The 20102-nt window shown below is 42.3% G+C and overlaps 1 protein-coding gene across 2 annotated transcripts in view; it reads left to right on the top strand.

Moving 5' to 3' along the window:
* RIMS3 (regulating synaptic membrane exocytosis 3) overlaps positions 1 to 20102 on the top strand; it is a 109635-nt gene that overhangs the window by 57424 nt on the left and 32109 nt on the right. For both annotated transcript variants that reach the window (XM_060784172.2, XM_060784173.2), the window contains exon 2: positions 1448 to 1712. In XM_060784172.2, the coding sequence (XP_060640155.2) occupies positions 1448 to 1712 (265 nt within the window). The remainder of the gene's footprint in view (positions 1 to 1447; positions 1713 to 20102) is intronic.

The following is a 20102-nucleotide window of genomic DNA, read 5'->3' as shown; positions in this document are numbered from 1 at the left end:
TCAACAAAAAGCAGTATGGCTGCCACTTAACAAAAACAATATGGCTGCCTGTTGAATCAACAGAAAACAATATGGCTGCCATTTAATAAAAAATAATATGGCTGCCTATTGAGTCAACAGAAAGCAATATGGTTGTCACTTAATAAAAACAATATGGCTGCCTGTTGAATCAACAAAAAGCAATATAGCTGCCACTTAATAAAAACAATATGGCTGCCTGTTGAATCAACAAGAAGCCATGTGGCTGCAAGTTAATAAAAACAATTTGGCTGTCTGTTGAATTAACAAGAAGCAATATGGCTGCCACTTAATAAAAACAGTATGGCTGCCTGTTGAATCAACAAAAAGCAGTATGGCTGCGACTTAACAAAAACAATATGGCTGCCTGTCCAATCAACAGAAAGCTATATGGCTGCCATTTAATAAAAAACAATATGGTTGCCTGTTGAATCAGTGGAAAGCAATATGGCTGCCACTTAACAAAAACAATATGGCTGCCTGTTGAATCAACAGAAAGCAATATGGCTGTCGTTTAGTAAAAAACAATATGGCTGCCTGTTGAGTAAACAGAAAGCAATATGTCTGCCTCTTAACAGAAACATTGTAGCTCCCAATAGTCAGCAAAAAAAAATGGCTGCCACTTATGTCAACCAAAAACACTAGTGTACTAGTCTACACTTTTTATTAAGTGTAGACTAGTACACTTAATAAAAAACAATATGGCTGCCTGTTGAATCAACAAAAAGCAATATGGCTACCACTTAATAAAAAAACCAACATGGCTGCTTGTTGAATCAACAGAAAGCAATATGGCTGCCACTTAATAAAACACTTAATAAAACAATATGGCTGCCTGTTCAATCAACAGAAAGCAATATGACTGCCACTTAGTAAAAAACAATATGGCTGCCTGTTGAATCAAGAGAAAGCAATAAGGCTGCCATGTAATAAAAACAATATGGCTGTCTGTTGAATCAACAAAAAGCAATATGGCTACCACTTAATAAAAAACAATATGGATTTCTGTTAAATCAACAAAAAGCAATATGGCTGCCACGTAATAAAAACAATATGGCTGCCTGTTGAATCAACAAAAAGCAATATGTCTGCCTCTTAACAGAAACATTATAGCTCCCAATAGTCAGCAAAAAAAATATGGCTGCCACTTATGTCAACCAAAAACAATAGTCTAAATTATACTGTTAGTTCTTAGTAGTAGTATTGAATCATTTGCCTCATCCATGTTTTGATTCACCATTCAACCCAATACTAATGAGTCTACTCTAGTTGGAACTCGCCAACAAGATACTAGTTGCCAGTCGAGTCATCAGAAGGCGACATGGCTTCCTCCTCAATGACTATAAGGCAACGTGGCCTCTGTTCACCCGAGCAAGAGGGACCGTGTCTCCTTCCATGGCTCCTAACCTCTCCTCACATCTCTCTCCAGCTCCGACCTGCTGGCCAGGAAGCCCTGAAACCTCCTCGGGTGACCATGCTGAACGGGGAGACGAGCACTTCCTCGGCCAAGAATGTGGTCCGAAGCTCCAGCATCAGCGGCGAGATGTACAACATTGAGAAGAGTAACGGGGGCAATCCGGACTCGGCAAGCCTGTCGTCCACGAAGAAGCGGCGCTCCAGCTTGGGGGCCAAGATGGTGGCGATCGTGGGTCTGTCGCAGTGGAGCAAGAGCACAATGCAACTCAACCATCCTGGTAAGGAAACTTTTTTGGCTTTCTCTTTCTGGGCTGCATCTCTGGGGATTTAGAGCTTGGAAACTCCAACTCCCAGAAACGTCTCTCATCCTCTAGTAATGAGGGATTGTGGGAGCTGTAATCAAAAAGTTAACTTTTCCAAGCTCTGTATAGAATTGTGATGGTTGTGTGTTATGGATCTGTGGCCCACTCCATCCAGAGGTTGTTGGGTAGATTGCCCTGTGATGTCCTTCTGTGTTGTGCATATCTCTTTGGGAAGGCTATGAAGATTTGAAGGGGAACACAAATAATTGGCAAAAGTCTGTCTCTCTGATGTGAAATCCTAAACTTAACTTGAAAATATTTGGGGGGGAGGAGGAGGATGGAACCAGAACATGTCAGAAAGTAAAAACCATTGAGTCCAAAAAAAGCTTAGTCTTTGAGTTTCAGATGGTCGCTCACAAGGATGTATTTGCACTCAACCCAGTCGCTCTGAGATATGAAAATTATAAGCCAGAGGATGCATATGGCCTATATTTTGGCCAGGAGAAAAGAAAAAAAAATTACTCATTCTAAAATCAATACACACGACTCCACATGCAGAGATTTGCACAACAGAATCCTGGAGGAACCACAATCGTATAATAGTTTTCTTATAAGACTCTGGCAGACTAGAGGTCAGGAGCGGCTCAACCCATGACGCAAAGTAAGCATTTGCAGTATAGTTGATTTTGCCCAGGGGCGCTCTTGAGGCGCTCATGGGGGAAAATAGACCTTGACATATGCGAGTTGTAGTTACTGGGATGTATAGTTCATCTAAAATCAAAGAGCATTCTGAACTCCACCAATGATGGAATTGAACCAAATATGGCACACAGAACTCCCACGACGAACAGAAAAGAAAATTACCTAGGGGTGCTAGAGGTGCATCTACACTGTAGGATTAATTCAGTTTGACACCAACATTCCAGCCAGAGTTGCCCTGACACTTGAATTAGAGCAACCTAGAACACAACCTTGCATGACATTGGCCATTTGTGCTACAGCATGTTGTCAGTGGCTTATTGTCAAAATGATGGGACTGGCTGACTGGTCTTGCAGTGAAACAGAAATCTTTGCATACAAACCATTTACTCTTTGTTTCCCCTCAACTAAAGATGAATGTTTGGTTGGGTTTTTTATGGGAAATAAATCTGCTTAAAACCCTGGAGAGCCACTTGGTGTAGACTAGTAGACGCTACTGAGTTGGAAGGATCAATAGTCTGCCTTGGCAAAAACGGCAACATGAGTCCACAGTGTGATGCGGCAGCTAAAAAATCCAGTGCACTTCTAGGAAGCATCAATAGGAGTCTAGTGTTGGGATTGAGGGAAGTCCTAGACCCATTCTGTTCTGTTTTGAGCAGGCCTTACCTGGAATAACCCTGTGTCCAGTACTGACCAAAGCAATTCTGGTTACATCCCGTATAGACTACTGCAACGCTCTCTACGTGGGGTTGCCTTTGTGATGTTTCGTGATGTTTTGTATCGATGTTGTTCACCGCTTTGAGTCACCTGAGGGCTGAGAAAAGCGGTATATAAATAAAGTAAATAAATAAAGTAAATAAATAAAGTAAATAAATAAATTCAAGAATGAGATGGACAAGATGGAAGGTGTCCAGAGATGGGCCACCAAAATCCTCCAAGATCTGGAAGCTAAGCTCAAAAGGAGTTGCTTAGTGAGCTGAAGATGTTTAGCCTTGAGAATAAAACAATGCGTAGGGACATGTTTAAATGTTTGTAAAGCTCTCACATCAAAAGGGAAACTTGTTTTCTGCCGTTCTAGAGACTAGGATACAACGGAGTCATGGATTCAAACTATTAGAAAAAAAAATATTCCACGTAAACATTAGGAAGAGCTTCCTGACAGCAAGAGCTGTTTGGCAGCAGGTTATGATGCTACCTGGGAGTCCCAGAAAAATTCTCTGGAGGCTTTTAAGTAGAGGCTGGATGGCCATCTCTTGGGAGTTATTTGATTGTGTCTTCTTGAATGGCAAAAGAGGGTTGGAGAGGATGGCCCTTGGGTGTTCAATCAGTGGAGTCTTTTTCTCTAGTGGTTTCTGGGTGGACTTCCACTGAGAATACTTGATTGTGGATTGTTGTACGGTTTCCGGGCTGTATGGCCGTGTTCCAGAAGCATTCTCTCTTGACGTTTTGCCTGCATCTATGACAGGCATCCTCAGAGTTTGTGAGGTCAGAGAATACCTGCCATAGATACAGGTAAAATGTCAGGAGAGAATACTCCTGGAACATGTCCATATAGCCCAAAAAACTTAAAACAACTCAGTGATTCCGGCCATGAAAGCGTTCGACAATACATTGCTTGATTGTGTCTTTTTTGTGTAGTAGAAAGGGGTTGAATTGGATGGCCCTTGTGATCTCTTCCAGCTCTATAATTGTATAGTGATGATGGTGATGATGATGGTGATGATGGTGACTTTATGATTCCAAGTGCAGGCAGTCCCCAAGTTACAAACATCCACCTCACAAATGACTCCTAGTTAAGAATGGAGCTGACACAACAGGAAAGGAGAGAAATCTTCTCCTCCGCAAAACGGAAATTCACTCCGGGAAGATTTATTATGGGGGAAATGGGTCACAACTGAAGCTTTCTCACAATCCTTGTGATGGGAGTCAGAGCTGTTAGACTTGGGGTGATTCCACAAAAAATATAGCTGAGTGCCAGAAGCACAGTTCATAACCAACAGAAGCTTATGTGTAGCTAGCCAGGATAAGTTTCCATTCAAGAGAATGGATCAGGATTGCAGGAGACTTGTGCAGTCAGGGATGAAACCCAACACATTGTTTCCACAGCATGCCAATATCCCATTCATTCCCATTCAAAATCCCATTCTCAAAGGTACAGAAAATGAGATGACATCTTCTGAACAGGGGCACAGACAGCAAAGGTAACACCACGGGGGTGTTCATCCTTCCCTATGCTATATATATTCTCTATAATTCTATGATGATGATGATGATGATGATGATGATGATAATGATGATGATGATGATGATATGCTGTATATATCCAATCCAAACATCAGGAGATAATGCTTCTGGAACATTGCCATACAGCCCAGAAAACTCACATCAAATCCAAGATAGGTCCTGTAGGTTTGTTCTTAAGTTGAATTTGTATGTATGTACATTTTTAAAGTGTGAGTCCGGCTCTCTCTCTCTACACACACACACATATATGGTTGCTTGAGGCAAATGTGAATGTTGCAATTGGCTACTTTGCTTAGCCTTGTAGCTTCAAAGCCTGACTGGTTCCTGACTGGGGGATCCTTTGTTGGGAGGTGTTAGCTGACAAGAGTTAGCTCAAGGAGACAAGATTAATTAAATATGAATAAAAATATTGGGTTGCTGTGAGTTTTCCAGACTGTATGGCCATGTTCCACAAGCATTCTCTCCTGATGTTTCACTTTCATCTATGGCAGGCATTCTCAGTCTGTTGTAAAAATGTTTATTTACTTACAGTATTTATATTCCACCCTTCTCACCCTGCAGGGGGCTCAGGGTGGATTACAATGTACATATACATGGCAAACATTCAATGCCATAGACACACAACATATATACACAGACACTCAGAGGCTATTTACCATTCCAGCTTCTGGCCACCAGGGGAGCTGTCGCTTCACTGTCCGCTTGTGACACTGATGAAGTACTTCCTCATTCTTTTCATACTTGCTGGATATTTTTATGGCCTCGTAAATTAGTTAAATTAGCCTCTCCACATAAGTGGTACCTAAATTTCCTACTTGATAGATTCAACTGTCTTTCGGGCTGCAAAGGTCGACAACAAGCTACACAAATTGGTTGGAAGCTCACTCCAACCTGGGCTGGCTTTGAACTCATGACCTTTTCGGTCAGTAGTGATCTTAATGCAGCTGACTCCCAGCAGGTGGGGTTTATATGTCTGTAGAATGTCCACAGTAAGAGGCCAGACCATGAAGCTGCAAGGCCGTTAAATGCTAATCAAGATGGCCAGTTACAACATTCACACCTACCTCAAACAGACAAGAGTTTTTTCTCCCATCTTGGACATTCCACAGATATATAAACCCCACTTGCCTAGTTTTCAACAGACATCACAACCTCTGAGGATGCCTGCCATAGATGTGGGTGAAACGTCAGGAGAGAATGCTTCTGGAACATGACCATACAGCCCGGAAAACTCATAGCAACCCAGTGATTCCAGCCATGAAAGCCTTCGACAACATATACAACCTACTACCTTGTTTGTAACTTGGGGACTGCCTGTAGATCCATGTGCTCCTGGGATGCTTGCACAGCTAAATGACTCCCGGCTTGCCTCCTTGGTGCATTTTGCCCTTCCCTTTGTCCGCTTGGCCTTTCTCCTCGAGGATTTCTGTCCTGATCTCTCCAGCAGACGCTATGAGCTTGGCTTCAGCAGTGGCTTACTCTTGGGCATCAGGGTTCAGCCGCTGGGCACTGGTGCCGTACTTGCTAAGCTGGGAAGGGTGAGCACATAATGGACGGCTCACACTGGCTTTGCCACCTGCCCATTCTGCCCCTTTGCTTGCCAGAAGGGTGATCACATTATAATCATTTAATGAGGGGAAATCCCATTGCCTTCTGTTCTTATTTCCTCTCTTTCTCGTTTCTTCCTCTGACATTTTTTCTAATGATTAATTTTTTTTATTGAGACAGATTCAAACAAATCCTACATAGAAATACAACAAACAAAACAACAAAATATTAAAAATACTTTTTTTTAATAATGCTACTTCATCCCGAACATAAAAAATACAGTAGAGTCCTGCTTATCCAACCTTTGCTCATCCAATATTCTGTATTATCCAATGCAGTCTGCCTTCCGCCCAATCCACAACTATTTCAATACATTGCTATGTTTTGGTGCTAAATTTGTAAATACAGTAATTACTACATAACATTACCATGTATTGAACTGCTTTTTCTGTTGATGTGTTGCAAACACATGATGTTTTGGTGCTTAATTTGTAACATCATAACGTAATTTGACATTTAATAGGCTTTTCCTTCCTTATTTTCGCTTATCCAACATTCTGCCGGCCTGTTTATGTTGGCTAAGCGAGACACTATTGTAACTACAAAAAAGGTACATTATCTATACCAATGGCTTTACATTCTCTGTGTGGTGGTAATATTCTCTATTTTCCGCACCCATTTAGTGAAAAGGAACCATTGGTACATCTTTTCTTACATAATAACACTCTTCTATTCCAAAAAAACGAGTGATGGAGATTTGGTTCCATCTTTGCTGGAAGAACACCATAAATGGGCCCCTGTCTTTCTTAAAGTTAGTTAGAGTTAATTAGATTATCCTTTACTTCATGTTCACTTACTTTCAAGGAGCCCCCGGTGACGCAGTGGGTTAAACCCTTGTGCCGGCTGAACCAGAATGGGGTGAGCTCCGTCTGTCAGCTTCAGCTTCTGCGGGGACATGAGAGAAGCCTCCCACAGGAAGGTAAAACAACAAACATCCAGGCATCCCCTGGGCAAGGTCCTTGCAGATGGCCAATTCTTTCACACCAGAAGCGACTTGCAGTTTCTCAAGTCGATCTTGACACACACACACACACACAAAACTTATTTTCGAAAGGCAATAGTCTTGGGACAGAATCATTGAGTCTTTCTATCTTGGAGCAGAGATAAACCTTGCTACCATTGTTTCCACAACATGCCAATATCCCATTCATCCCCATTCATGTATAGTAATAGCCTTCCTCATTGTCTATTGAGTTTTTCATCTAACATCCCAAGCAGATAAAGTTCAGGTTTCATTTCAAATTTGACTTTAACAATTTCTTCTCAAAGCATATGTCTTTGCGCCCAGTATTTCTGAGCATTTATAGATGATCACCACATATGATAAAAAGTGCCCAACTTTTCCCCACATTTCCAACAATCACTAGAACTATTTTTATACAACTTAGGAATCCTTTCTGGTGTTGGGTACCATCCAGAGTCCAAAACAGTTTCAAGTTTGATGGGGTCATTTGATAAGTACACAACAAGGTCATAGTACAATTCGTGTGTGTGTGTGTATAAAACAATCACTGTAACTTAAAACATATCTATACTAATAAATACATATTAGTCACATCTGTTCTGCAAACCTCATTGCCCGTTGATTTTCTCTCGTTTTCCTACTCCCTTTCGATAATAATAATAATAATAATAATAATAATAATAATAATAATCTTTACTTAATATCCCACCACCATCTCCCCAATGGGGACTTAGGACGACTTACATGAGGCCAAGCCCAACAGCATGTTACAATAGAGTAAAACCAAAATACAATAACAACACTGTAAAATACATACAATATATGACTACAAAAACGATAAAGCAAAATCATACACAATAAAATAAAATAAAATAAAATAAAATAAAATAAAATAAAATAAAATAAAATAAAATAAAATAAAATAACAATGAGTGGGCCACATGCAAAGGCAGCCCTAGGTAATTTTCAATGATAATTATCCCACCCCCCACCCAATCACTGATATATATTCTTTGTTCGTTGTGGGAGTTCTGTGTGCCATATTTGGTTCAATTCCATCATTGGTGGAGTTCAGAATGCTCTTTGATTGTAGGTGAACTATACATCCCAGTAACTACAACTCGCATATGTCAAGGTCTATTTCCCCCCAAGAGCGCATCAAGAGCACCCCTGGGCGAAATCAACTATACTGCAAATGTTTACTTTGCGTAATGGGTTGAGCTGCCCCTGGCCGCATGTGCAAGATAAAAACTAAGATACTAAAAAGACTAAAATCAGGATGAGATAGGGATGGAGAAGATTGTTTGTGGGGGAGAAACTCATAAAGGAACGAGGTCATAAATATAGACCTTCATACAGGTGGGGAAATATACTCTGGGGACAAAAACTGTTGAGGGGGAACAACTGTGTATGATAATATGGCTACTCTCCAAAAGCGCTTCAGATAACACTGTATATACACACTTCTGCTTTTAATAATTTTCCTCTGATTCATAAATCCAATCATTGAAGTTTGACCCCGTCATCGTAGGATCTAGAACAATCCAAATGGCCATAAGGATGAATGGGTTGATGCTTCAGCCCCATCAATTCCTGCTTCTTGGCAGGGGGTTGGGCTGGATGGCACACAAGGTCTCTTCCAATTCTATGATTCTATGAATTCACAGAAAGCCATTTTGCAGTCAGTGAATCTAAAATTCATTCATTTTTTTCATAGGATTTTGATTCCAGAACCAATTGGGGACTTTCTATTAGTGGTAAATTGTCTCCGGGTTTCAAAGGAACTATCCAAGGTTCTGAATATGATCTGAAAACTGTATTTGGCATCTTGGATAGTTCCTTGAACTGGCATAGTATACTTGGAATAGGACACTGGGAGACCAAGGCAGTAGTAATAGAAACAACAACAAAAACAATAACAACGACAACATTAATACAGCCTTATATTGTATTTGTTGTTGTTGCCTAAGTACCCGACATTGCCCAGGTGTCTACCCCATAATGTCTCCATGGCAGCATTCTGACCATGGTGGGCAGGCTCTCTTTGTCTTCCCTTCCCCTTATACACATGTCACCTTTCCTTCCAAGTGACATCACAGGGGGCCACTCCACCTAGCAACTGCCTATCCTTCACCTAGCAACAGACATCACAAAGGGATGCTGTCACCTAGCAGCCGCTTTTGTGGTACAAACAGACATACATATTTTGATTTTATATTTATTTATCGTGTCAGGGGCAACCAGACCATTGTATTACATTTCCAACGGAACAAAACAAACAAACAGATAAAAAAACACGCAAACTTGGTAGTTGATTAAATGTCCTTTGACCAGTATCTGGCCACTTGGAGTGCCTCTGGTGTTGCAAGAAGGTCCTCCATTGTGCATGTAGCAGGGCTCAGGTTGCATTGCAGCAGGTGGTCAGTGGTTTGCTCTTCTCCACACTCGCATGTTGTGGATTCCACTTTGTAGCCCCATTTCTTAAGGTTGGCTCTGCATCTCGTGGTGCCAGAGCGCAGTCTGTTCAGCACCTTCCAAGTCACCCAGTCTTCTGTGTGCCCAGGAAGGAGTCTCTCATCTGGTATCACCCATGTATTGAGGTGTTGGGTTTGAGCCTGCCACTTTTGGACTCTCACTTGCTGAGGTGTTCCAGCGAGTGTCTCTGTAAATCTAAGAAAACTATTTCTTGATTTAATTCGTTGATGTGCTTGCTGATACCCAAACAAGGGATGAGTTGGAGATGTCACTGCCTTGGTCCTTTCACTATTGGCTGCTACTTCCCGGCGGATGTCAGGTGGTGCAATACCAGCTAAACAGTGTAATTTCTCCAGTGGTGTAGGGTGCAGACACCCCGTGATAATGCGGCATGTCTCATTAAGAGCCACATCCACTGTTTTAGTGTGGTGAGATATGTTCCACACTGGGCATGCATACTCAGCAGCAGAGTAGCATAGTGCAAGGGCAGATGTCTTCACTGTGTCTGGTTGTGATCCCCAGGTTGTGCCAGTCAGCTTTCGTATGATATTGTTTCTAGCACCCACTTTTTGCTTGACATTCAGGCAGTGCTTCTTGTAGGTCAGAGCACGGTCCAGAGTGACTCCCAGGTATTTGGGTGTGCTGTAATGCTCCAGTGGGATTCCTTCCCAGGTAATCCTCGGATTTTATAGATATAGGTTTATATCCTGTTTTATCTCTTCCATTGAGACTTAGTCTATTGAAACCCATTGGTGACTTTGCACAAGACACCAACTTATCTTAAGGGGAAGGCAATCCCAGAATAAATTTGGGGAATTTGCATTTGGAGACATTTGATGTTCAGCTAGGATTTTAGGAGACCAGTGTTCAACCATGGAAACGAGTGGGTGACCTTGGGCAAGTCACACTCTCTCAGCCTCAGAGGAAGGCAAAGGGATACTAGGCAAAATAATATTGGTCAAAAGAGCTGTCAGTTAGAGCCAGTTTGAAGGCATGTAAAAATGGAGTCAGTGAAGTATCAGAATTTGAGTGTTGGACTAGAACTGCAGGAGACGAAGGTTCAAAGCCTCATTCAGCCATGCAAATCCATTAGATGATGGATTGTTGTAGGTTTTTCCGGGCTATATGGGCATGTTCTGGAGGCATTTTCTCCTGACGTTTCGCCTGCCTCTATGGGAAGCATCCTCAGCGGTAGTGATGTCTGTTGGAAGTAGGAAAATGGGTTTATATATCTGTGGAATGACCAGGGTGGGACAAAGGACTTTTGTCTGCTGGGGCTAGGTGTGAATGTTTCAACTGACCACCTTGATTAGCATTTAATGGCTTGGAAGTGCCTGGGGGGAATCTTTTGTCGATATTGATACCATTAGATGATATTGAGCAAATCACTCTTGGCCTCAAAGAAAGGCAAGCAAGCTTTCTCTGACTAGTGTCTTGCCAAGAAAACCATAGGAAAGGGTTGCCATATGAAGTCACATGGCTCCCGACCTTGAAAATTCAAACTAAAACCCAAACACCAGGAACTCCTGTTGGGTTATCCCTCCACTATCCAAATAATTAGGTCCTATGCATGAACAACAACAATTAAAACCATTCAAAAGTGCCGAAGGGTCCACTTAAAGGAAATCCAGCCCCTACGACTTTAATAATGGGTTGTGTTTTGCCTTGGAAACTAGAAAAAAATAAACAACATTACTCCCAATCCAACTTCCACACAGGTGAGCAAGATAAGTGTGGCAACTTGGAGCTCTTTTCAAGAGATAATTCCAGATACAAAGTGTTCTGACAGAAAACCGATAGCATCCTTTGTCAATCTGTCTTTCTGCCTTTGGGCTGAAAGTTTCGGCAAAGCATTTTCTCAGCCGTCGCATCTTCAGGAAAAGTTTGCATGATCCAAATAGATAGGTTTTAAAAGGGAGAGCCAGTATATATGTGCGTGTGTGTGTCTCCATTATCATTTTGGTGTATTCTCAATTTCGTTTCTGGCAATTATTATAGCGTTTAGACTTGCTAGAGTTTCATGTTCAGCTGTTCTTTGAAAAGGAGTTTTATTTGGAGGCGGGTATGGCTTCAGCATCTGAGATGCTTTGCAAGATCTGTAATTATCCCCAGAAAGGCTAAGAAAAGAAATAGGGAGGGGGGAAAACGCACAAATAAATAGATCGGTGGAGGCAGAAATGCTCACTTGAAGGAAAGTCGCTCAGAAGTAATTTTAGAGGGAAACTTCAGTGATTTTTTTTAATCCCAGGAAGAGGAAAGGAAATCAGAACTGCGTGTGAGACAGAGGTTGTTTACATACTCCAAGGGTGCATATACACTGTAGAATCAATGGAGTTCAACACCTGCCATGGCTCAAGTCTGTGGAATCCTGGGACTTGTAGTTTCGGAAGGTTTTAGCCTTCTTTGCCAAAAAGTGACAGTGCTTCACCAAACTACAACTTCCTGATTCTGTAGCTGTGTGCCTTGACAGTTCATAGGGTCTTGAACTGTATTAATTTTGGAGCAAAACAAACAAGCAAACAAAACAAGAAATTGAGAGGAGGTGACCACTTGTAAAATGTCTTCTTTTGTCCATCAAAGCCAGAATTGAAAAGTTGACAACGGACTCTAAATGTAGACTCTGCAAGGAAGCAGACAAAACAATAGATCACATACTCAGCTGCTGCAAGAAGATCACACAGACAGACTACAAGCAGAGGCATAACACTGTTGCTCAGATGATCCATTGGAACTTGTACCACAAATACCATTTTCCTGTGACAAAGAACTTGTGGGATCACAAGCCTGAGAAGGTTATGGAAAATGAACACGTCAAACTACTCTGGGACTTCTGAATTCAGACTGACAGAGTTTTAGAGCACAATACTCATAATCTCACGATCGTGTTAAAAAACAAAGTATGGATCGCTGATGTTGCAATTCCAGGTGACAGCAAGATTGATGAGAAGCAACCGGAAAAGCTTACACGATATGAGGATTTAAAGATCGAACTGCAAAGACTCTGGCACAAGCCAGTAAAGGTTGTCCCAGTGGTGATTGGCACACTGGGTGCAGTGCCTACAAACCTTGGCCTGCACTTAAAAACAAATGACGCTAACAAAATCGCCATCTGTCAGCTGCAAAAGGCCACCCTACTTGGATCTGCATGAATAATTCGCCGATACATCACACAGTCCTAGACACTTGGGAAGCCAGCATAGTTATCTTGTTTGCTGTGTAGTAATCTTGTTATGTATCTAATAATGATGCTGATGCTGCCGCTGATGATGATGATGATGATGCAGAGAGAACTCCTTTTCCTTGACACTCAGGCTCCTTTCACACAGCTGTATAAAATCCACACTGAACTGCATTGTATGGCTGGTGTGGACTCAGATAATCCAGTTCATAGCAGATATTGTGGATTATCTGCCTTGTGGATTATCTGTGTAGCAAGGCCCTCGCTCATTCATAGCTGTTCCTAGTACTCTTTTTCTTCTTGCCATGGTATGTCCAAGATTGGGTTAAGAATGGAAGAAGAAAAAGAGAGAAAGTTTTGAATGATGGAGCCAAATTATGCTTCCAAATTCCACACTCCATCCAGGCTGCTGTATCCCAGGCAACACACATTTTGAAGTCAGCATCCTGGACAGCGAAGGTTGCTTTGCCACATCCTCCCCAACTAGGATGCCATCAACGGAGGGGAGACAAACAGATGGTTGTGTTTTCCTTCGCCCGGATGGGGTGGCCACGGGGCTTGGAAGACTTGAAACCGCCGCTCGCCTGGTCCAGTTCCCCGGAGAGGGGCACCTGCGTCATCTCAGCAGCCCACGCGAAAACTGCCGGCTTCCGAAGCTTTTCAGAGTCGAATGCTATCTCCGTCCTTTGCCCAGAGGCAGGGGAAGGGAGGAAGAGGGGGGCGCAGGCAGCAAGGAGCATCTGAACATCTTGAGATGTTATCTTCGGAGGCCAGCTTTCCGTTCTGAAGTCGCTGCCGGGGCTTTTATTGTTGCCAGTTAGCGCTATAAGGAGATGAGACTTCTGTACCTGCTTTGGCGTCTTTTGCAATTGAGACTTAGCTGCTCACTTCTTCAAGCAGTGGAAAATCTAGGGACAAAGTTCTAGGAGCAAAGGTCTAGGGACAAAAGTTAAGTGATGAAAGTCTAGGGATGAAGGTTAGGGCTAGGAATGAAGATCTAGGCACAAAGGTCTGGAGAAGTTCTCGGGACGAAAGTCTAAGGATGAAGGTTTAGGGACGAAGATCTAGGGATGAAGGTGTAGAGATGAAGGTTTAGAGACAATGGTCTAGGGATGAAGACCTAGGCATGAAGGTTTAGGGATCAAGGTCTAGAGCAGTGGTTCTCAACCTTCCTAACACCGAGACCCATTTATATAGTTCCTCATGTTGTGATGATCCCCAACCCTAAAATTATTGTCGTTGCTACTTCATAACTGGAATTTTGCTACTGTTATGAATCGTCATGAAAATATCTGATAGACAGGATGTATTTTCTTTCTCTGGACCTTGGGAGTTGTAGTTGCTGGGATTTATAGTTCACCTACAATCAAAGAACATTCTGAACTCCACCAGAGATGGAATTGACCCAAACTTGGCACACAGAACACCCATGACCAGCAAAAAATAATGAAAGGGTTAGGTGAGCATTGGCCTTGAGTTTGGGTGTTGTAGTTCACATATCTCCAGAAAGCACTGTAGACTCAAACAATGATAGATCTGGACTAAACCTGGCACGAATACTCAATATGCCCAAATGTGGACACTGTTGGGAGTTTGGGGGAAACAGACCTTGACATTTGGGAGTTGTAATTGCTGGGATTTATAGTTCACCTACAATCAGAGAGCATTCTGAACCCCACCAATGATAGAATTGGGCCAAACTTCCCACACAGAACTCCCATGACCAGCAGAAAATACTGTGTATCCTGATGGTCTTTGGTGACCCCTCCAACACCCCATCATGACCCCCCCCCCCCAGGGTTCCCGACCCCCAGGTTGAGAAACACTGGTCTAGAGATCAAAGTCTAGGGATGAAGGTTTAGGGACGAAAGTCTAATGATGACAGTCTAGGGATGAATGTCTTGAGATGAAGGCTAGGATTAGGGATGAAGACAAAGGTCTTAAGAAGGTCTAGGGATGAAAGTCCAGGGATGAAGGTGAAGAGATGAAGATTTAGAGACAAAGAAGGATGAAGGTCTAGGAACGAAGGTCTAGGGATGAAGGTGTAGAGATGAAAATGTAGAGACAAAGGTCTAGGGATGAAGGTCTAAGAATAAAGATCTATGGAGCTGAGCTGCTTTGTGTCTAAAGTACAGAGATTAAAAGTGGGATTCAAATCATCATCATCACCATCATTATCATCATCATCATAGAACCCTAAAGTTGGAAGAGACCCCGAGTGCCATCCAGCCCAACCCTTTCTGAAGACACAATCAAAGCCCTCCCAACAGATGGTCATCCAGCCTCTGCTTTGAACCCCACCACACTTCCAAAGCATCCAGATTTCAAGGGAGCATTGGAAGATAACTGCCACATTTGTTTTGTTTCTGGATACAAAAATGCAAACACAGTACTCTCTTCGTTAACCGAAATTCAAGCAACTGGCAAAAAAATTGCAAAACAAATTCTTTAAATAATATAAAAACATGTTTTTATAATATAACTAGCGGTCCCCTGCCACGCGTTGCTGTGGCCCAGTCTAGTGATCTGGAAAATCAATTAATGAGAAAGTGTTGGTTTCTAATATATGCAATGTCTTTCTGCTTGTGGGTAAACAGTATTTCTTGCTGTTTCTTTGCCAGTGTTGATGTTGAGATTGTCTGGTTTGCCTACTCTGGAACATGCAACATATAATTGTCCTTCTTTAGGGGTCCCTTTCAAATCTTTGATACTGCATCTGTCATATACATATATGTGTGTGTGTATGAATGGCTGGATGGCCCTTTGTCAGGGGGGATTTGACTATGTTTTCTTTTCCTGGTGAAGGGAGTTGGACTGGATGGCCTTAAGGCCGTATTTCTCAACCTGGGGTTTGGGATCCCTGAGGGGGGGAGGTTGTGAGGAGGTGTCAGAAGGGTTGCCAAAGACCGCCAGAAAGCACAGTATTTTCTGTTGGTCATTAGGGTTCTGTGTGGGAAGTTTGCCCCAATTCTGTCATTGGTGGGGTTCAGAATGCTCCTTGATTGTAGGGGAACTATAAATCCCAGTAACTACAACTCCCAAATGTCAAGGTCTATTTCCCCCAAACTCCATCTGTGTTTATATTTGGGCATATGGAATATCCGTGCCAAGTTTGGTCCAGATCCATCATTGTTTGAGTCCACAGTGCTCTCTAGATGTAGGTGAACTACAACTCCAAAACTCAAGGTCATTGCCCACCAAACCCTTCTAGTGTTTTCTGTTGGTCAGGGGAGTCCTGTGTGCCAGGTTTGGTTCAATTCCATCATTGGTGGAATCTAGAATGCTCTTTGATTATAGGTGAACTATCAATCCCAGCAACTACAACTCCCAAATGACAAAAGCATAATTTTTTGAGTGATGGTCACTCCTTGTGTTGTGAGATGTTTTGTTGCCAAATTTGGTGTGATTTCGTTCATTGGTTCTTTTGTTTTTAGGGTACTCATTACGCACAGAACATTTTATATATATATACTAGCCGTCCCCTGCCACGCGTTGCTGTGGCCCAGTCTGTTGATCTGGAAAATAAAGTAATGAGAAAGTGTTGGTTTCTAATATATGTAATTTCTTTCTGCTTGTGGGTAAACAGTATTTCTTGCTGTTTCTTTGTCCGTGTTGATGTGGAGAGTGTCTGGTTTGCCTACCCTGGAACATGCAACATATAATTGTCCTTCTTCAGGGTTCCCTTTCAAATCTAGGATACTATATCTGTGTGTTGGTGAATCATATCTATCTATCTATATCTATGGCTGGATGGCTCTTTGTCAGGAGGGCTTTGATTATGTTTTCTTGCCCTGATGAAGGGAGTTGGATTGGATGGCCTTAAGTATTTTCTGTTGGTTGTGGGGGTTCTGTGTGGGAAGTTTGCCCCAATTCTGTCGTTTATGGGGTTCAGAATGCTCTTTGATTGTAGGTGAACTGTGAATCCCAAATGTCAAGGTCTATTTCCCCCAAACTCCATCTGTATTCAATGCTGTTAAACAGTTAACAAAGACAGACAATTCATAAACAGAGGCAAAAGCTTCCCATCCTTTTCCATCTCTGGCATCTGGAGGCTGTGGGACTTGGGGCAGGTTACAGTACACATATATGCAAACATTCAAGTTTGGTCCAGATCCATCATTGTTTTAGTCCACAGTGTTCTCTGGATGTAGGTGAACTACAACTCCCAAATTCAAGATCAATGCCCATCAAGTTCAATTCAATCATTGGTGGAGTTCAGAATGTTCTTTGATTGTAGGTGAACTATAAATCCCAGCAACTACAACTCCCAAATGACAAAATCATATTTTTTGAGTGATGGTCACCCCTTGTGTTGTGAGACGTTTTGTTGCCAAATTTGGTGTGATTTCGTTCATTGGTTCTTTTGTTTTTAAGGTACTCATTATGCACAGAGCATTTTTAGATAGATAGATAGATAGATAGATAGATAGATAGATAGATAGATAGATAGATAGATCTGTGTTATATTAAGTTATATTTGTTTTTATTTATCTTGATTTGCTTTTAATGACTGTAGTTCAATGTTAATATCAAGTCAACACAGAGTTTGTGGTACGGTAAACTAGGGGGTATAGTATGAGTTGGGCCTGCTTTTAATAGTAACTATTAAGCAACCAGAAACTAAATTTACCTGGCATCTCCCAATCTGCATGGATGCCAATTAACGGAGAGTCTTCCGTAGATACTCCTCTTCCTTGAAAAGGGATGGAGACGTGCCAATGGCTTAATCAAACACGATGAAAGACAAATGAATCAAAAGGGGGTGAAATCAGGGTGCACCATCAAAGAGAACCCGCTCTGCTGTCCCATTGCACAAGACGTCGCAAAACAGGCACACTAGGAATGCATCTACACTATAGACTTAATGGAATTTGACACTACTTTCACTGCCATGGCTCAGTGCTGCGGATTCATGGAGGCTTTACAAGATCCTTAATCTTTTCTGCTAAATGAGTGCCGGTGCCTTCCAAACTACATCTTCCGATACTCCATACCATTGAGCCATGGCTGGTGTCAAACTACATTCATTCTGCAGTATAGATACAACACCGGATATGCTATTTTGTCTCAACCATAAGCCGCTCCACTCCCATTGGAGCTTGTGTGCTCCCGACTGGTGTGTGAGTCATGTCTTCATGTGTTTATGGGCAGCTGCTGTTTGGTCCACAGAGATGAGTCACAGGCAAAAGGTCCAGAGGACCTGCCATGTCGGATTAAGCCATCAGCATGTCTCCGTTCTCTTCCGACGGCTGACTTACGCTTTAGAGGAAACAAGGCAACCGGTTGTCTCATCCTTTGCTTTCTTCCAACGATGTCGTTTGCGGAGATGCTCTACGTGCAGGAGTAGCAGAACTCCAACAGGTTCTCCCCCATTCTCAATGGACTAATAATAATAATAATAATAATAATAATAATAATAATAATATAATTTTCTTACCTGCCTCTCCTCAAGGTTCAAGTTGTGACATAGCTAAAAATGCATTAATAGTCATAAACATTATATAAAATATATATATTAAAACATATTTCTATAAAATACATATATGAAAATAACCAGAACAATGATTAGAAAATCATGAACACAAGATGCAAGTTCAAAATTCATGACTGAAACTGCCTGGGTTGGCCTTAGAATCATAGAATCGTATGATTCTATGCATAGAATAGAATTGGAAGAGACCACATGGGCCATCTAGTTCAGCCCCCTGCCATGCATGAAAAGCACAATCAAAGTACCCTAACAGATGGCCATCCAGGCTCTGTTTAAAAGTTTCCAAGGAAAGACCTTCCACCACACTCCGAGGCAGAGAGTTCCACTGCTGAACAGCCTGTACAATAATAATAATAATAATAATAATAATAATAATAATAATAATACTTTATTTGTACACCGCTACCATCTCCCCAAGGGACTCCGAGCCCACAATACAACAATAAACAATAGCAACAGTAATACAAAACAATAAATAAACTCATAAGCAAAAATAAGCTATAAACATTAACAATAACACGATGCGTTTAAAAACCTATGGCTGGGCCAAATGTAATAATTAATTTAAAAAAAAATAATTCTGGGCATGACAAGGTGACATATAACTGGGATAGAAGTTTTGGAGAGGGATGAAATGTGCAGACAATCCTAGATCACTAATAAAGTGAATTTAGGGACATATTGCTGGGAGTTTCCTTATTCTGGGAAGGCACAATGAAACAACCATGTTTTCAGGCTCCTCCTAAAGACTGCCAGAGTTGGGGCTTGCCTAATGTCCTTGGGGAGTAAGTTCCAGAGTCAAGGGGCCACCACCGAGAAGGCTCTCTCCCTCGTCCCCACCAGTCGCGCTTGCGAAGGTGGTGGGTGCGCGAGCAGGGCCTCTCCAGATGATCGAAGAGATCGTGTGGGTTTGTATACAGAGATGCAGTCATGCAGGTAGGCGGGTCCCAAACCATTTAGGGCTTTGTAGGTAAGCACTTGCACCTTGAATTAGGACCGGTAAATGAATGGCAGCCAATGGAGCTCCTTAAACAGAAAGGTTGACCACTCCCTGTAAGGAGCTCCAGTTAAGAACCTGGCCGCTGCTCATTGAACCAATTGAAATTTCCGGGCCGTTTTCAAGGGTAGCCCCATGTAGAGTGCATTGCAGTAGTCCAATATGGAGGTGATTAAGGCATGGACCACCCTGGCCAGATCCGCCTTCACGAGTACGGTCGCAGTTGGCGCACGATCAGAAAGTTCTTAATGTTCAGGTGGAATCTCCTTACCTGTAATTTGAACCCAGTACTCCAAGTCCTAGTATCCAGGGCAGCAGAAAACAAACCTGCTCCCTCTCCCTTATAACATCCTTTCACATATTTGTACATGGCTATCATGCTCCTGGTAGTGCAGTGGGTTAAAGCGCTGAGCTGCTTAACTTGCTGACTGAAAGATCGCAGGTTCAAATCCAGGGAGCATCATGAGCTCCCCTTGTTAGCCCCAGCTTCTGCCAACCTAGCAATTTGAAAACATGCAAGTGTGAGTAGATCAATAGGTATCGCTCCGGCAGGAAGGTAACAGCACTCCATACAATCATGCTGGCCACATGACCTTGGAGATGTCTACGGACAACACCGGCTCTTCGGCTTAGAAATGGAGATGAAAACCAACCCCCAGAGTTGGACACGACTCAACTAAAAGTCAGGGGAAAACCTTTATCTTTGCTAT

Source organism: Anolis sagrei, chromosome X, assembly GCF_037176765.1.
Source record: "Anolis sagrei isolate rAnoSag1 chromosome X, rAnoSag1.mat, whole genome shotgun sequence".
In the NCBI taxonomy this organism is placed as follows: domain Eukaryota; kingdom Metazoa; phylum Chordata; class Lepidosauria; order Squamata; family Dactyloidae; genus Anolis; species Anolis sagrei.
This window is presented reverse-complemented; position numbering and strand designations above follow the sequence as displayed.